The 17,621-nt window shown below is 44.4% G+C and overlaps 1 protein-coding gene across 1 annotated transcript; it reads right to left on the reverse strand.

The window, feature by feature from the left end:
• zftraf1 (zinc finger TRAF-type containing 1) lies at nt 1–17,621 on the reverse strand. Its single transcript, XM_080735718.1, has 7 exons — nt 16,883–17,621; nt 15,868–16,335; nt 14,941–15,035; nt 10,306–10,449; nt 6,020–6,231; nt 5,358–5,536; nt 1–3,477 (listed from the first exon to the last, which is right to left on the reverse strand). The coding sequence occupies exons 2-7, from the start codon at nt 16,219–16,221 to the stop codon at nt 3,265–3,267; spliced, it is 1,197 nt and encodes a 398-aa protein (XP_080591844.1). The 5' UTR covers nt 16,222–16,335; nt 16,883–17,621; the 3' UTR covers nt 1–3,264.

Raw genomic sequence — 17,621 nt, forward strand, 5'->3', positions numbered from 1 at the left:
TGCAGTTTCATGATGTTTAATAAAAGGCACATGTACAGCCATAGTGAGATGAGTGAGTCCATTGGTATCATAGACACAAAGCGTTAAAACACAGGGGAAAATAATAATAATACATAAGTGGAGAGGCCGGGGAGCAGAGAGACAGAAAGAGAGAGATAGAGACAGTTCTACCTGCTTTTACAGTAGCATCTATAGTATTTTAATAACATCTCACATCTCGTTCAAGTAAGTCTCTAAACACACTAACACGTCACTTGACGTAAGCGCAACCCCGCCCCCCCGAAACCCCACAGACGTGCCCCCACACGCTCTATAGACGAGTTTCTTGTTTACCAACATATACCGGGGTGTGTGCGCTATTCGGCAGGCAAAAGAAAATATGAATACGCTTTTGACTAATAAAGCACAGTTCTGTGCACGATTAAGAGTCAGCGAGCTGCTGTGCGTCAATGCATGACCTAAAGTACAGTACAAGACTCAAAGGTCTCAAAACCTTAACTTTTGCCTACAAGTATTCTCCCCTCAGGGCTGGTGCGTGCGCGTGCAGGTGGGAGGGCGGGCAGATAGTTTGTTTTGTGTTTTCTGTGCTGCGTTCCTTGCGCGTTACTGTATTGTATGTCTTGTATTTTAAGATTAATAAAAATACAGTATGAATAAGAGAAACGTCTCAACTAGAAAGATGCGCTACACCTCCTAGTTGCAACAGAAACCCGTCTATATTACAACTGCACAAAAAAAAAGTAAGCTCCCCAAAAACACGAATTAATATCTCCAGTAAAATGCTCTGAATTGTAGGCCACAGGTTTTTTCGGTTTTGGGGGGTGGTTCTTCTCAGGAGCAGGGCTGAGCAGAGTGGGGTTCTGAAAGTTCAACGTGGCTGACACACACACACACCCTGAGCGGAACCTCAGTTCTGTCCGGTGTGGCCCCCTGGTAGTTTAAGGGCCTCGTCTCGGTTCCACTTGTGGTGCGTTTGTTTGCGTTTGACGTGTTCACTGAGGGCTGCTGGAATCTCACAGTCATGATTTGCAGGCACACGCGCACACACGCACGCACACACACACACACACACACACATACACACATACAGGCTAAAACCTAGCTAAAAAATAATAATACAAAAAAAAGTTAAAAGTTCACAGGTACTTAAATATTATGTGGGATTAAAGGAAGAAAAATTGTATAAATTAGTTGGGATGGTTAAATAAGAACCACAAATGAAGGAATTAAAAGGTCATGCAGCCAGGACAGGACAGCTCTTCCTGTTGTTGAAAAGTCTTATGCTCCGTCGCCGGACAGATGTCGGCTGTAGGGATGGGACGATAACAGTTATCGTTTATCGTGATAAAAAACACTCACAATAATCGTTATTGTGGAAATTTTAAAATATTGTGAAATTATCCTCAGTCATGCACTGGGATCAATTCACCTTTTATTTGCAGAGCTTCATATGAGGTACATTTAAACCCACTATATAATAATAATGGACCTGGAAATGACGTACTTGATATAGTCTTTTTTTCCACTCTCTACGAAATCTCTTTGGCGACACGTTGTGAGCTTGTAGATCTGCAATTTCTTTTTGCAAACGTTCCTCCCCAGGATAATGGATGTTGGGGATATTTTTGATTATCGCGATAATATTGTAAATCGCAATTTCTTTGGTCACAATAATCGTGACATGAAATTTTCATATCGTCCCATCCCCAGTCACGTGCAGAAATGAGCAGATCTACACTACGAGTTATTCCCATAGCAGTACCAGGATGGGAAAAGGTCTCCAATACTGCCTGAAATCAGCGGTGTAAAGTAACATTTACTTGAGTACTGTACTTAAGAACAGTTTTGAGGTACTTTTACTTTACTGGAGTATTTCCAAATTTCCAATACTTTTACTTCTACTCCACTACACCTCAGAGGAATATATTGTACTTTTACTCCACTACAATTATATGAAAACTTTAGTTACTATAGTTACTTTGTAGATTCATATTATTATTACAAAACACACTAACCCCTTCAGCTATAGATATTTTGGCTATTTTCAATGGATTCTTATACATTTTGAACTTGAGAAATGCTTTTACTTTTGGTACTTTTAATAAGTATATTTTCATGCCAATACTTTTGTACTTTTACTCAAGTACCCAGTGCCAATTGCCTAAACTGTAATCCTGGGTGCTGCTCTCCCTCAGCCAATCTGGGGAGAACATGCAAACTCCACACAGAAAGGAAGGGGGGAACAAACAATTTCAAGGACCCCCATAACACTCAATAGTTGTAAGGGTCCATTTGGAACCCTGAGAGTCCCTGGACAATATCACTTTGAGAACCACTGTCCTGGACCTTTTCATACCAGTTATCGGAAACGGTATCGGGAAGGCAAACATGGCATCGGCACATCTCTAGTTTTAAGCTCCTTTCCACGCGCGACACCATCATATGACATGTATTGCTTAGGGAGGGTGGAGAGATCGGGCGGGGTGTAGAAGACAGGGGAGAAGCGGGCGTCATTTGTTCTGCTCTAGCATACTGTGGTGAGACACAAAATGGCCACCCTTTGCCCGAAGCAGAATGGGGGAAGGTTGGCTAGACGGACAAGAGTGCGGCTCTGCACCTTGACCACATTCACACACACGCCCCAAGCGCACAGCTTGGGTTTACATTACGGTTCAGGCAAAAAGCTGTCTCTCTCACACACACACATGCACTCACGGACACACGTACTGTACACACACACAGCACACCCTGCTTTGGTTGGATATGTGCGACCTTCGGTCTCTCAATTCCCGACCTCAGAGACCACTCACAGGTACACACCAGACCACCATGCTGCTCCACCCCCACCCAAAACACACACACTTCCAAAGCAACAACCCTTCACTCGCACACACACTCCATACAGTATCAATGCTCTCCCATCTTATCTCCACAGTTAACTGTTACAGCAGGGGCTCTCACCGTCTTCATCAAAGGAGGTGTGTGTGTGTGCGCGTGTGTGCGTGCGTGCGTGTGTGTGTGTGTGTGTGAGAGAGAATGTACCATATAGTTATGTATAGTAGTAACACTATCCATCTATGTATGTAAGCTGTGTGTATGTATGTGTGTGCGTGCGTGCGAAAGTGTATGAAAGTGAGTGAGCGAGCAAGCGTGTGCGTGTTCAGAGGTATCAGTGGTTTGTCTTTTCAATCTCTACCCCCCCAACCCCCACTCCCACTCTCTCTCTCTTCTCTCCCCTCTGTTCTGTTCTCTCTTCTTCTTCTTCTACTTCTGGATCTGGAAGATGAAGAGTCTCAGGTTGATGTTCTTGGCGGCCAGCAGCTTGTTGCACTCCACCGAGTCGGAGATGGGCAGCGGGACGTACTCCGTCTCGTTGGTGTCGTTGCTGAAGGCGTGGTGGTGGATGACGGGCTTGATGCGCACGTCGTCGTACGGGCCCTTCAGCAGCAGGAAGGAGCACTCCAGCGCCGAGTTCACCTGGTGGACGTAAATAAGTAAATACAACTAATACACCAATTGTGTTTGTACAGACAACTTGTTAACTCACACTATTCTCGGCTTAAACCTTAGTAAACGTTACTTAACCGTTAACCCCAAGTCCAACTGTGGCAACAGTAGTTCGGCATTGAATCGGCATTGTGTCAGGTGTGGCCTGGGTAAATGTCCCAGAACAAGACTTCTTCCCAGGACGGTTAACCTCCAACTTTCCCCTCCTGCTCTCAATCTGAGGAAGTAACTGCTGGGATCACAAAATTGCTCAATTGTCTACTGGCCTGGAACTAATTAAAATGTTTAGTTTTTCTGCAAGACTGCCTCCTTGTCCATTTTACATGTTTTCATGGTTTTAAAGGCCTGGGTACAAATTAAGGCTAGGTTTTTACCGACTTGCTGATCTACACTCCCATTCTGTAACAGCTAAGTTCGTTGTTTCACATGCCATCTAGTGGTTAAATTAAATATCCTCTATCCTTTCTCCTACACCTACAGTATATCATTGCTGTGCCATATTGTTATCTCATTATTAACTGACTGTGATTTTATTAGTGGTGTTTTTAGTATTTTGGTATTCTCGTCTAATTTTAGATTTCAGTAAGCCAGTCGAATCAATTATTATGCTGACAACGACGCTATCTATCTATGTCAGGGGGAACCACACACTGTGGCTTTAATGCAAATGGACGAGGCTGTAGCCTTGCAGACCCGGACGAAGGCTACGGCGGAAGCTTTTTGTCTGATAATAGCTTCACAGGCAAGTTGAGTCAAAAAGGCAGTTCCGTGACCACGAGAGCGAAGGTCCATTCCTCAATGGATTTGTCATCTAGGAGGGTTATTAAACAAATTTGGCCGGGGTGTATTTTTGGAGCTGTGTGGAACACAAGCTCCCTATACGTGGCCGTGTGTGTGGGTCTGTCTGTCTGTCTCCGTGTCTCCGTGTCTGTAGCCTGCAGTAACCTTTTCTGACCACACATGTTAAGGGAGGGGCGCTGTTGCACACGCACACACACACACACACACACACACACACACACACACACACACACACACACACACACACACACAGCTCCACTTGGAACAGAGGTTCGATTTTTAAAATGGCGGGGGGAAAAAAATTGAGTAATCCATTGAGAAACGGACCTTCGCTCTCCACGGTCACGGAACTGCCATTTTTGACCCAACTAATGCAGAGCCACAGTGTGCAATGCCTTTCTCCCTGCTTGAGATTGTGTTTTGTTTTTCCTCTGCCTGCCCTGCACCTCATGAGATGTCCTTGGTGAGCGTATTTTTGTTTTGTTTTGTGACCTTTTCTGGATCACAGGGCCCACATGGAAAAATTCTGAATTCCCATATGATTTTTTATATCATGCCAAATAAGAACTGTGTTCCCAGCAGTTTGACTCATATGCTTGTAGCATCAACTAACGGCGAGAAAACGCTAATGTTACTGCTGCCGAATTAGTAAAACCTTCGCCAGAAATGGACTGTATCAAATATGAGTGACTGACTTATCGTAAACGATTAGTCCACCTCCCCGACGATATCACGGACAGTTTGTTTATTTTTTGCACAACGATTCTAAGATGACCTAATGTTATTTTCCATAGAGAAAACCCTCCCAGGGATGAATGAGTGATGTCAGGACTTTGGTACTCTGTCTGTAGCAATGATTACTATCACAATATAGAGCTTTATCCTTTTAACAAAAACATTTGTTTTAACCAAACACCTTACCCTATCCTTTAAAGTTCCTACACAAACATACAAATATTTCAATAGAGAACACAGGGGCAGTGGTGGTGCAGAGGGAGGCATTTCATTCTGCCCCTACACACACATTCCTGTCTACGTGTGTACCGTACCTTGCTCTTGAGGATGAGCTGGAAGGACAGGGTGCGTTTGCAGGACAGGTTGGGGTTGCGCTCAGAGTCGTTGACGCGAGCTTTCAGCACCCAGGTCTGGTTGAGGACGGTGAAGCGTGGCGTCTCGTAGAACAGACGAGTGATGAAGTCATCGGTACGGTACGGCCTGAACTGGACCTCTGGACGGACGGAGAGGAGACAGGGCGAAGAAGAAGAGACATGAATAACCAATAAAACGATGGGGAGAAGAGACAAGAGAGGGGAAGAGGAGAGAAGTGACAAGAAGTGGAAAAGAGGAGAGGAAAAGATAAGGAAGGAGAGAGATTATGGAATCAACCGTACACACGGCACTGACACTATTATGCCTGACCACTTATAACTACAGTAGTTGGGAGCCTGTGTCTTGCACTGAAAATAGCAGATGTACAAGCTCACAGTGAGTTGCGGTTTGGTGTGTTGTGAGCTTAAAGAATCTGCTCTTTTCGGCGCACAGCACAGCGCACGCACAACCAAGTATAAACGAGGCATTACTACTAGTATAGAAATGGTGGGTACATTATCTGGCCTGCACATGACATCCATGACATTCATAAGGTTATACTATTGTGTGTGTGTTTGTGACGTGTGAGTGCGTGCGTGCGTGCCTCTGTTGTTAGTATTACCTGTGAAGCCAATCTTCTCGTAGCAGAGCAGGCCAAAGATGCTGTTGTAGAGCTGCATGTCTCTGCGTAGGCTCTGGTCCATCTCCCCCAGGATGCCCATCAGCTCCGTGCCTGTCTTGGTGGGGTGGGAGCACTCGTCCTCGTGGGCCGGCAGCTCGTGGAAGGGCCCCTGCCAGGGGCAGCCGATCCGCTTGTACTTACACTGCGTCACCCTGGACCCACGCAACGCAACACAAGTGTGTTAAAAGGAGAATTCCCGACTAGTGCCTTTCTTACCGCTATCGGATGTTATTCCATCCACTAATACGGTGACCACCCGTCCCGCATCTCGCGGGACAGTCCTGAAAATGGACCGTCTGTCCCGCGTCCCGTAAAACGGCACTGATGTCCCACGAATCAAAGACATGGAGGGAAAAAAATAGGTTGGGATTTGTTTTCACAATATGTGACGCTTATGCGAAGCATTGGTCTTCATTCTCTCATACCATTGGACGCACCGAGACGAGATCAGTCTCTCTCTGTTGTTGTAACATGGAGAACAAGTCCAGGAGAAGTCTGCTTGCTGTTGTTAGTCCCTTGCATCATTACACAGACTGACTGGTGGTTTCAACTGATTTATCTGCTGTGGCTACACACAGGCCATAGATAGCAGGCAGCGCTAGCAATCAACATAGCCAAACGTAGCACCCAGCCGGAGTGTCAGACACCCGCTAGTCTCAGTGACTGACTGACTAGATAAGAAAGAGTCAGTGGAGGAACAGCGCACGGAGAGTGTTGCCATGTCTGATTATTATAAGCCACGTTGAGCTATTTTTTATGTAAAGTTGCTTGTAAATAATGGTGGTTGCGGTGGTGAGCTCGGATCGGCTCGGCCACTTTCAAATAGCCGACGTGTATTGGTTTAAATAGCTCCTTGGCCTATAATCACTTATTTAGGCCTTGTTTCATTTTGTTTTGCAAAATTTGGCAACACAGTGAACACACACACACGCCTATTTTGGTTATAGTAATGAAAACTTACAGAGGCTATTTGCTTAAGCTTGTAGCCTATAGTAATCTAATTGTATCTTATTTATGAACAAAACAATTTGTTCATAAATAAATTAAGCACTTTGAAACTGAAGACGATGGCCAATTTTGATGATAATAGAAAAGAAAATCTTTTTTTCCCCTTTTTATTTAAAAATTCTCCTCTTTTTTTTACGTCCTCAATTTACTGAAATCATGCTAATTATTTAGGTTAAGGGGGAACCAAATGAGAGAAGGAGATTATTTTGATGACCCTCCCCCAAAAAGAAACGTTATCATGTGGCTAACTGTAGCCTAGTTCCAGACCCTGAATCGCTAGCCACACCCCTTTAAACGAAATGTCAATTCAGGCTGAGTGTCAGGCTAGGCTAACTGGTCTCTTTCAGATAAAAAGCTGTGTGCGTTGGCCTGTGTGTGCGTGAGCGTGTGCGTGCGTGACCACGAACACCTGGTGAGTGCCATTTCTGTTGCCACAGCAACACCAGCACAGCCACTGCTGTCCCTATAGCAGGTCACGGGTAGCTATGGCAACAATGACCCCGTTAGGTGAAGGTGAATTTGGGGAGAGTGTTTTCTGCAGGTCTTTCAGTCCGAGTGTATCAAAGGGTGCGTTCGGAAATGCGCACTGGGTGTGTGCTCAGTGTAGTGAGTGCCTAAACCCAACCCTAACCCTAACCCTAACCTCAGTAAAACTATGCCTAAACCCAACCCTAACCCTAACCTCAGTAAAACTATGCCTAAAAATAACCCCAACCCTAACCCTAACCAGCCCAGGTGCGCATTTCCGAACGCACCCTTTGATACACTCGGACTGAAAGAGTGCCATCACAATAAAGACACACACACATACTTTTGAGGACACCAGCATTACAGGACCGTTACCGTTTTTGTGAGCTTGTAGATCTGCTACTGTACCTTCGGTGTGCGACATGGGTGCACAACTGAGTAAAAATCAGGCACAACTCCCAACACCAACCCCTAAACCTAATCTATATTGGGGCGCTATCTTTTGCGCTGCCCTTTTGAAAAACGTTCTTAAATTGTGTAAATAGTCGATTTACATCAACGAGTCTTTGTGAGCCTGTAGATCAGCTATTTGAAAATATTTTATTTTTTACAGATTTGATTTTGGGCTTTTATGCCTTTATTGATAGGACAGTAGACTGACAGGAAATGGGGGGAGAGACGGGGAGTGGGGCAAAGGTCGTCCGGGTCGGGAATCGTTCCGGCGACGCCGTCAGGCATCAATGCCTATGTGGTATGTGGTATGCGCCTGGACTGGACCTGTAGGCCAGCAGGCACCCCCAGATTTTCTTTTTTAATTAAATAGTAAAAAAGACCCAAAAGGTTTAGGCATAAGAGGTAAGGTGGAGCGCAAGGTACAGTAATAACCTTAACCTGAATCTTTTCCTAATTGTAAGCCTCTCTCTTTCAACCATAAAACAACCTTTTCTCTTGTAAGGACCAGGAACAGTGTCCTCACAATGTCTATTTCTAAACATTCTACTGTGCATGTGGACATTTGGCCCTCACAAGGTGTACAGTAGCAAGGGTGTCGCACCAAATTCTGGGCCCTGGGTACAAGGATTCACTGCAGGCCCCCCATGAATGTTCTTCATAGGGGGAGGGGGTTTAACCCATTTAGACTGGGAACGCATTATTACGCATTATCTTGTGCAAAAATAGCAGATATACAAGCTCACAGCACGGCACTTGGTGCCACGCTGTCACCTAGTAACTCAGTCCCACTTTCCCCTCCCTTGTGATGCCCCTGTATAGTAGTAACAAGTGCACAGATACACACATGCAACTCTTTCTGTACTGGTGTTTTTTTGTCTGTGATTGCATCAGGTGTGTGTGAGAAACAGAAAAAGCATTGGTCACATGTCATTTGACACGCAGCTTCCCCAAAATCAGCTCCCATAATGACAGAGACACACACACCATACACACTGTCGTTGTGTATGGTTGCCCTGAGCAACTAACATACCCTGAGAGTGATGCAACTTGTTTGGACTGTTGCTCCATGCCACTGAAGCCATGGTGCGGGAAATACTTCAAGTTACACACTTTAAATTATTTTCACGCAAACTATACTTGTTACTAGGCTCCAAGACCTCGTTCCCAGCCTTACTCATCTGTGAAGAGAAAAGCCTGGTCACGACCTAAGGCCGAGTGTCAATAGGGACGGGACTTCCGCGGTAGGCTACGTATTTACCCTAGAAACTATCTTTTTTGACCAATCACAACACTCGTTTTATAGACGGAGAATGTTAACAGATTTGTAAAGCGTCAGTGTCATTTCCTTGGGCGGTCTACTTCCGCCAAATCCCGGTACTTCCATTTAGAGTAAACACTCAACCGGCAAGGTGAGTGTGCCCAGCGTGAGCAAGTATAGTCACTAATACCTGTCTAGATATAATAAGCAAAAGATTTAATATTTTATAATAGCTCCAAGTGGATTATTTTCAATCGTATTAACAAGTAATGGTGATACGATTAAGATCCAAGGTGTCTAGAAGTGATGAATATAGGCCTACGCTACATGCTAACGGTATGTCATAGATATTGCTACACGTAGATACAGCATTGGCCACTGCTGCTCATGCCGCCTTAATTGGTGAGATTAAGCCATATCTTCTTCTAATGCATGTATGCCCCATGTTCAGTATGTCTATTGAAACAGGCATCACATGCATTGTTTTCCAGAATCAATCATGAATCAAAGTTTATTTGTCACTACTCATACATGGACAAGCAGCAAAAAGCAAATGGTGGTAAGGTCTGCAATACTGTGCTTGTACAACAATTGAGCAATAAAAGGATGGTTCTCTACCAGGGACATGCAGAGAATGTTAGAGAGGCAGGGGCTGACATTTCTAAAAGGGCCTTTTGGTGAAAATATTGAAAATAGCAGACCTCGGTCGGCTATTGTCATACTTGATACCACACTAAACTAAGTATAAAAAAGGCAATACTGGAGATGTGGTGTACAGCATGGAGTTCAGTAGAGTTTGGACAAGGAAATTCTCTTGAATGCTGCCTTCAGGTATGGTATGGAAAGAGGGCATTTGCATTTACACTATTTCACCATAGTGACAACTGCATTCATGGTCTGGAGAGGGCACTTTTTACAGACTGTTAAAAGGGCAGGGGCTCAAGGCCCCTTTCATGTGTATGTGTGCCCGTGCCTGTACTCTACTTGTTTCATGTGTCACTTGTCTGTGCGTGCGTGAGTGCGTAGTGTGTATATATACCTGTCTTGGCATTCTTCTTTCTTGTGTCTCTCTAGGCTGGAGCGTGGGAACTGTTTTAGACAGAAGGTGCAGTCTGTGGGAAGCTCACTCACAGCCTTCTCTACAGCCAGGTTCCTACAGCAAAGACTCTTACTGATCTCACACCTGCATGGATTGAAGCAAAATAAAATCTCACAACTGAAGATTAATGTACGGCCCAAGTCCTAATGTGAGATTTGTGAAACACTGTTTAAAGGAGCCCCAACCCACACTAGCGTGGATTCCTAAACAATTAACACTATTTGTAAAATTATATTTTAGTAATATTGTTTGTGTTGTTCTACATACTGCCAACCAGGTGATGAAATCACAGATTTAGGCTTTAAAAGGAGTAGTTCATCCCCAAAATGCATTTTTTAAATTGTATTATTCAATAATTGTTTTAGTTTTTTGCTGCATTCCTAAGCCAATAATTTGATCACAGTAAATTTACCCCCACTGATTCCGGATGCATTTGGGTCCCCGTTTGCAATCAATGGGGGTAAATCTACTGCCAAATGACTGAAATCAGTCGTTACTTTAGTCCATTCACCTGTCACACACATTAAGACATTAAACATGGCGTGTGTTAAAACTCTGCTTCGCCTGGTAGAAAACCCAGCTCTTTCAGCAGATGTACATATTCTGTTTATGTTTATATTTATTCAGCTTTCAGAATGATCACAGTTTTAAAATAAATGTGTCATTAAATACACTGAATTCTCTTGCTGATTACAACACAGGACTTCAAATAAAAAAATGCAATTGCCTATCTAAAAATAGTAATATCTATTTGATTTTAAATCCACTTCTCTAGGGAAAAACGCAAGAGGCAGCCATTTTGGGTGCCTTGGTACAGTATTTTCATCTCTTTCCTTGTATCCCTTCACATATTCACATATGTTTTGTCTTGACCACAAAGGCTAAGAATAATACTTATGTATTTATTTCAAGTTGACTTGACTACGGTAAAGTGCCATTCTCACCGGCACGATAACTATAAAGATAACTATAACTATATCATTATATAATAAAAATATGACTAAATCGAAATGAAACTTTATTCAGAAGACTATGACTAAATCAAAATTTGCTGTCAAAATTAATACTGATTGCGACCGTCAGGGAGCAGTTTACTATGAAAACCTCCACCGGCCATCCGTCCGTCCGTCCGTCCGTCCGTCACGTCACACCTTTGTTTGTGTACGGTGTGATGTCATATATCTTCAGTATGACATCACACCACATGTGTAAACAAACCTTTGTGTACGTTGCTGTGGCAACAGTCTGTTGTTGCTGGTCTGTTAGTGTACGTTAGCAACCACCTTAGCAACCATGGTTTTACCCTAGCAACCAACTGTTTACCCTAGCAACCAACTGTTTACCATAGCAACCATGTTTTTTTACCCTAGCAACCAACTGGGCATAAAAGGGATTCTGTTAGGGATCTCCATATATGGGCATAAAAGGGATTCTGTTAGGGATCTCCATATATGGGCATAAAAGGGATTCTGTTAGGGATCTCCATATATGGGCATAAAAGGGATTCTGTTAGGGATCTCCATATATGGGCATAAAAGGGATTCTGTTAGCTGTTAGTGATCTCCATATATGGGCATAAAAGGGATGCTGTTAGGGATCTCCATATATGGGCATAAAAGGGATTCTGTTAGGGATCTCCATATATGGGCATGAAAGGGATTATGTTAGGGATCTCCATATATGGGCATAAAAGGGATTGTATCCCCGATGATGCCCTGTTAGGAGATCCACACTAACAGAATCCATATATGGTCCTACCGACAGCTGCTATAAGCCAACCCTGGCGATAAGGTCTGAGTCGAAGAAATGCTTCTTTCCTGGCAAGAATTGCCCCTTTATACTGTAGGGCTCGTTTGTGTATTGTATATCATATCTCCATATATGGAGACATAAGTTGCTCATGCCCAAATATGGGCTGGTGAGGTCAGACTTAGTGTGATGCGTAGGTTATCTCCATATATGGAGATTCAACTTCAATGAGTAACCATGGCAAACTGTCAACTGCCCGTATGTCTTGATAATTGGTAAAACAAACTTTTGGCCTATTTGTGGAGATAAGCGACCGTTGGTCGCTTATCTCCCGATTAGGGAGTCTTACTGGTTATAAGACCGTCTCATAATAACCCAGAGTAGTACTCAGCATGCTAACAGTGACATGACAACCAATCAGAGTACAGTGACTTGTATACAGTTACATGGCCATTTTTCTATATATCAATCTGAAATTGACGGAAGCTGATTTTTAACCCACATTTATTTTTGCCCCAGTATATCAAGGTTACCCATGTCTCAAAGCCTAATGGTGAAATGCTTTAGATTAGAGTAACGTTTTTTTTTTGTATGATGAAAGAACCTAACTGGCAGATTTGTATTCATTTATTTTTAATCAAAATGCTGGACAGCAAACTCAAATATCAGGGCATACTTTTCCATATTCATACTTATGCATCCTTGAGCTCGGGAAAGGCACTATACACAAATAATTCATATTAAATATATTCCTATTACTACACAATAATGACAACTATTAAATGTTCCTGTGAGTTCTTTGAATATTTACGTTAAGTTACTTATGCATAATTACTTATAGTACCAGTAAGACTCCCTAATCGGGAGATAAGCGACCGTTGGTCGCTTATCTCCACAAATAGGCCAAAAGTTTGTTTTACCAATTATCAAGACATACGGGCAGTTGACAGTTTGCCATGGTTACTCATTGAAGTTGAATCTCCATATATGGAGACATAAGTTGCTCATACCATAGCAACCATGTTTTTTACAGGGCCTGGGATTGATGACATCAGAAATCTCCATATATGGGCATGAAAGGGATTTTGTTTCTGGAAATATGTCTGTGGGGTGCCACATTTGGAATAAAACACTTACATCACACATCTGGATATCCATACAGCCCATCTAGTTTGCCTGTGTCCATTTATGCCCATATATCTGATGACATTGGGACAATGATCTCCATATATGGGCATAAAACTTATGTTAATTAGTAAAGCCTGGGGATCTCCATATATGGGCATGAGGGGTACCCTAAAAGGGCATCATCTGGGAATAGCAAATATAGTTATCCTAGAAAGTGAAAATCTTACATCAAAGGCCATAACTACCTACCTACCACCATACTGCATTCCTCATTAAACTACCTACCAGTAAGATGCCTATAGGGAGAAAAGCAAAGGGCGAGGTTGCACCATTTCTTGGTCTTCTGGCCAGTGATGTATATCGGACCATTTAACCATATATGGAGACATCTGGTACCCAAAGATATTCACAGATATGGGCTTAATATTGATGACATAAGGGATCTCCATATATGGGCGTAAAAGGGATTTGGTTCCCCTGGCATCACAGGGATCTCCATATATGGGCATAAAATGGATTTGGTTACCCTGGCAACACGGGGATCTCCATATCTCCATATATGGGCATAAAAGGGATTTGGTTCCCCTGGCATCACAGGGATCTCCATATATGGGCATAAAAGGGATTTGGTTCCCCTGACATTACAGTGATGTCAGTGGCTGGTTCTACAGAGGGGATCTCCATTTATGGGCATAAAAGGGAATGTATGTATGATGATGTCAGATATCATAGACGTCATAGGACTTTCACATAACGAATAACTGAGTAAGCATGTAAACCCGTAAAATCTATATTTGGGCATGGCTGATTTATGACCTCATCATGATGACACGAGCAAACACAGCTGAATTGTATAAATGATCAGTGCAGAAACCAACAGAAGTATTTGACCAAGACTCTTCGATTTAAACATCAACAAAGGTGTGACGTTTGTTGATGGTCACAAAGGTGTGACGGACGGACGGACGGACGGACGGACGGACGGACGGCCGGTGGAGGTTTTCATAGTAAACTGCTCCCTGACGGTCGCAATAATCGTCTCTGTCGTGTGGAAACCTCATATGTCCAAAACTAAGAAGCAGATCGACAAGCTCAAAACGTGTCGCTTCACACCGCGTTTCGAGCTTCCAGATCTGTTAGTTTTGATGCTTTTGTGTGACACTATAGTAGGATCAAGCAGGGCGTTAATTTTGAAGAACAAAAAACTCACAAAAAGTTTAAATATGGAGATAAGAGGTTTCGGTCCGATATGTAGTATATCTGTCTAGTGTCTATATTCTTCTTGTGGTTCTTGGGAGGTCATGTAAGGCAGTCGTTGGGATCCCCCAAAATAATCATGTTTGAACTGAGGACCCCCCAAAATAATCATATTTGAACTGAGGACCCCCAAAATAATCATGTTTGAACTGAGGACCCCCCAAAATAATCATATTAATAATCATATTTGAACTGGGAGGCGCTGTAAGCTTGTAAATCGGCATTTAAAAAAATCCTCCTATTATTTAATGACTTGGCGAATATTTGACAGTTTTAATAGTATATGTTTTGATTCATTTTTATACTTTTTTCTTATCTTTCTTTCTTTTTCTTTTGAGGAATTAAAGAGGTCTTAAAAGTCCTTAAATTGTCAATTTACTGTCATCTGGGGACCCACAGGTTGAGAACCTTTGATGTAAGGTATGTAATGGTTTGGTGTACCTGCAGTTGGGACATGTAGCCTGTTCCTCCTTGAGACGTGAGTCCGCCAGGAGGTGGATAAAACAGCCTGCACACATCAGGTGCCCATTGGTACACTGTGGTGGAGAGAGGGGGGAGGGGGGGTAATGATACAACTGCACAGAAGCTTGGCGTGTACCACTGTCTGACTGTGCGTATGTGTGCTTTGACACACTATGCAGCAGTGTGCAGGAGCACATACATGTGCATCATGCTTGACTGCATGCAACGACTTTTGTCGATGATTTATGAAAGATGACAGATACTGTGTAGGGACTGTCTGTGTTCACGTGTCAGTGTTGAGGAGGGGGGCTGTTGAGAATGCAGTAAAAGTGGGGGTAGGGGCCGGGTGGGGGGGGACAATGAATGTCAATTCAGTGGTGGTTCTGGTTGGTGTGGGAGCTGGGGCGGGTTGTTTTAAGGACATTTCATGGTATAATGAATGACACTTGTGTTGGGGGACTGAGTCAGCATGTCTTAACAAAATGTGTCTGGGCATGCCGCTTTATAGGTTGTCATCATCAAAGCCTGGCTTGGCTTGGCTGAGTTTGAGGCCTATAATGGATGGAGTATAATAACTTGGTTAACCCTCGTGGTCGCGGAATTCAATTTCAGTTTTTCATTCAGCCCGACCCGGTCTGCTGAATGAAAATGAAACTGAATTCCGTGACCGTGAGGGTTCACCAGGCCAGGAGTATACATAATGCCCTCCAGAATAGCTCCAGAATTAGCTTTTTAGGTTATTCTACAAATTGCTGTTGTGTGGATATGGGGGGACTGGGCATCTTATAAGAGGTGTTGCTAAGTTTCCTACCATTTTGTTGTTGGATGTAAGGGATTGATTGGGGGGGGCAGGGGTGGGGGGGGTGGGGGGGTCAGTGACTGAGTGATTTTTTGAACCATGTTTACCTGGTACACAGACGCCTTGGGCAAGTCTAGGCACACAGTGCAGCACAGCACCGAATACAGTCTCTCCTCCAGCTTGCCCGACTCGCCCTCGGGGATGATCCGGGGCCTCTTCTTGGGCGGCTCCTGGTCGGGGTCACCATCGCCACCGGGCCCTTCTCCCATTCTCCGCATCCCCCCGACCTGCTGCTCTTCCTGCTGCTGCTGCACCATGGCGGCGACCCCCGCCACGGCCTCCATCGCTGCCCCCACGCCGGCCCCGACCCCGCGGTCCCCGCCCAGGCCGGACGAAGACGAGGATCCGGAGGAGCCGGGGGCGGCCGCCACGCCCACATCCCTCTCTTCCAGTGAAGACATGATGATGATGATGGGTCTAGGAGTCCGGTAGTTGATTGTCTTTAAGGAGTTGTTTTCTCCGAGGTCTGAGTTGCCGTGCGTCGCGACGATTCACGATTCCAGGTGGTCTCCCAGCTAAATGATGCAGAGTTGGTGACCAAATGGACCCTTATAGATCTTTAACTCTTGGGAGCGAAGAATGAAACCAAATGCACCCTTATTACGGGTCCATTTGGTTTGGTTTTTCTCTCTGAAGAGTTCAATTATTGTTAAACATCTGCATTACTCAATTTACAAGAATGTGTTTGCCTGTAGTGCTATCTCTCTCTCCTATGGTACCACATCAGCACAGCTTAGGCCGAGACATTAGCCGGGGTTAGCTGACAGGGTGCTAGCCTAGCGGGGCTGGCCCTGTACAACCTGTCAGCCCTGTATAGTACGGTCAGCTGACAGCCACTGGGGGCTAGTAGCTATCGCAAGGCTAATCCCCTGCTAGCTTGCTTACACTTTACACAGGCTGTCAGCGTGGAATGCAGGCTGTAATAGCTAGCGTATAACTCGCTATTACAACAAGCATACTCTGCTTTCTGATCTATTCAACGAGGCATGAATAAAAACCGCTACATTATTATTAATAATAATGATGACACTAACCGTTATTTTTTAGTTGTTGTTGACTTACATTATAAAGGCTACAGCTCCCCTGCAGGCAGAACAAAACAACTCGGCTGTGGTGTTGTTGTGATCTGGTGGTTGTTGTTGTTTTCGGGGTTGTCGACGCACTGACAGATGTGCACCAACCAACCACCACCTCCTCCTCCTCCACCACCGTCCGACGGCCCCCCCTGTCTGTCTGTCTGTCTGTCTGTCTGTCTGTCTGTCTGTCTGTCGGTCGGTCGGTCGGTTCGGTTACGTGTCTGTTTCCGGAGAGGTACCAGCTGACCCCGTCAGTCCGTCCGTCCAACGCTCCAACCACAACCCAGAGAGCGAGCACCGAACCACCTAAAAAGCCGAGTCGTGTCAAGGATGGATGGAGCGCTGATGATGGAGATGATGATGATGATGGGAGGAAAACACCTAGAATACTTCGTCTCTTTTGGGGGCTGTTGTTTTTGTAGCTGTAGCTTTTGGCTTGCTGCTGCTACACAGCCATCTTTGTTTTGTTTTGTTTTTTCTCCTCTCTCTCTCTCTCTCTCTCTCTCTCTCTCTCTCTCTCTCTCTCTCTCTCTCTCTCTCTCTTTCTCCAATGAACCGATTGACTCCACTCTTTAACAGCCGAATCTCCTTTTTCTGATGTCTGACACCGCCGCCGCCGGATCGAACCGAACCAAACCGAACGGAACCGAACCTCCCCCGCGGTCCGATCCGATGTCTGTTTGATAAAGTGTGAGAGTAGGCTACTAGTACTAGTGGCAGCCTGT

Source organism: Nannobrachium achirus, assembly GCF_963921795.1.
Source record: "Nannobrachium achirus genome assembly, chromosome: 10".
NCBI lineage: Eukaryota > Metazoa > Chordata > Actinopteri > Myctophiformes > Myctophidae > Nannobrachium > Nannobrachium achirus.

Coding starts and splice junctions, on each gene's coding strand:
- zftraf1 (XM_080735718.1), bottom strand. CDS start 16,221: ATGTCTTCACTGGAAGAGAGGGATGTGGGCGTGGCGGCCGCCCCCGGC. Junction 10,450..14,940: donor GCTACATGTCCCAACTGCAG/GTACACCAAACC, acceptor CAATCCATGCAG/GTGTGAGATCAGTAAGAGTC. Junction 5,537..6,019: donor CGAGAAGATTGGCTTCACAG/GTAATACTAACA, acceptor CCGTCCGTCCAG/AGGTCCAGTTCAGGCCGTAC.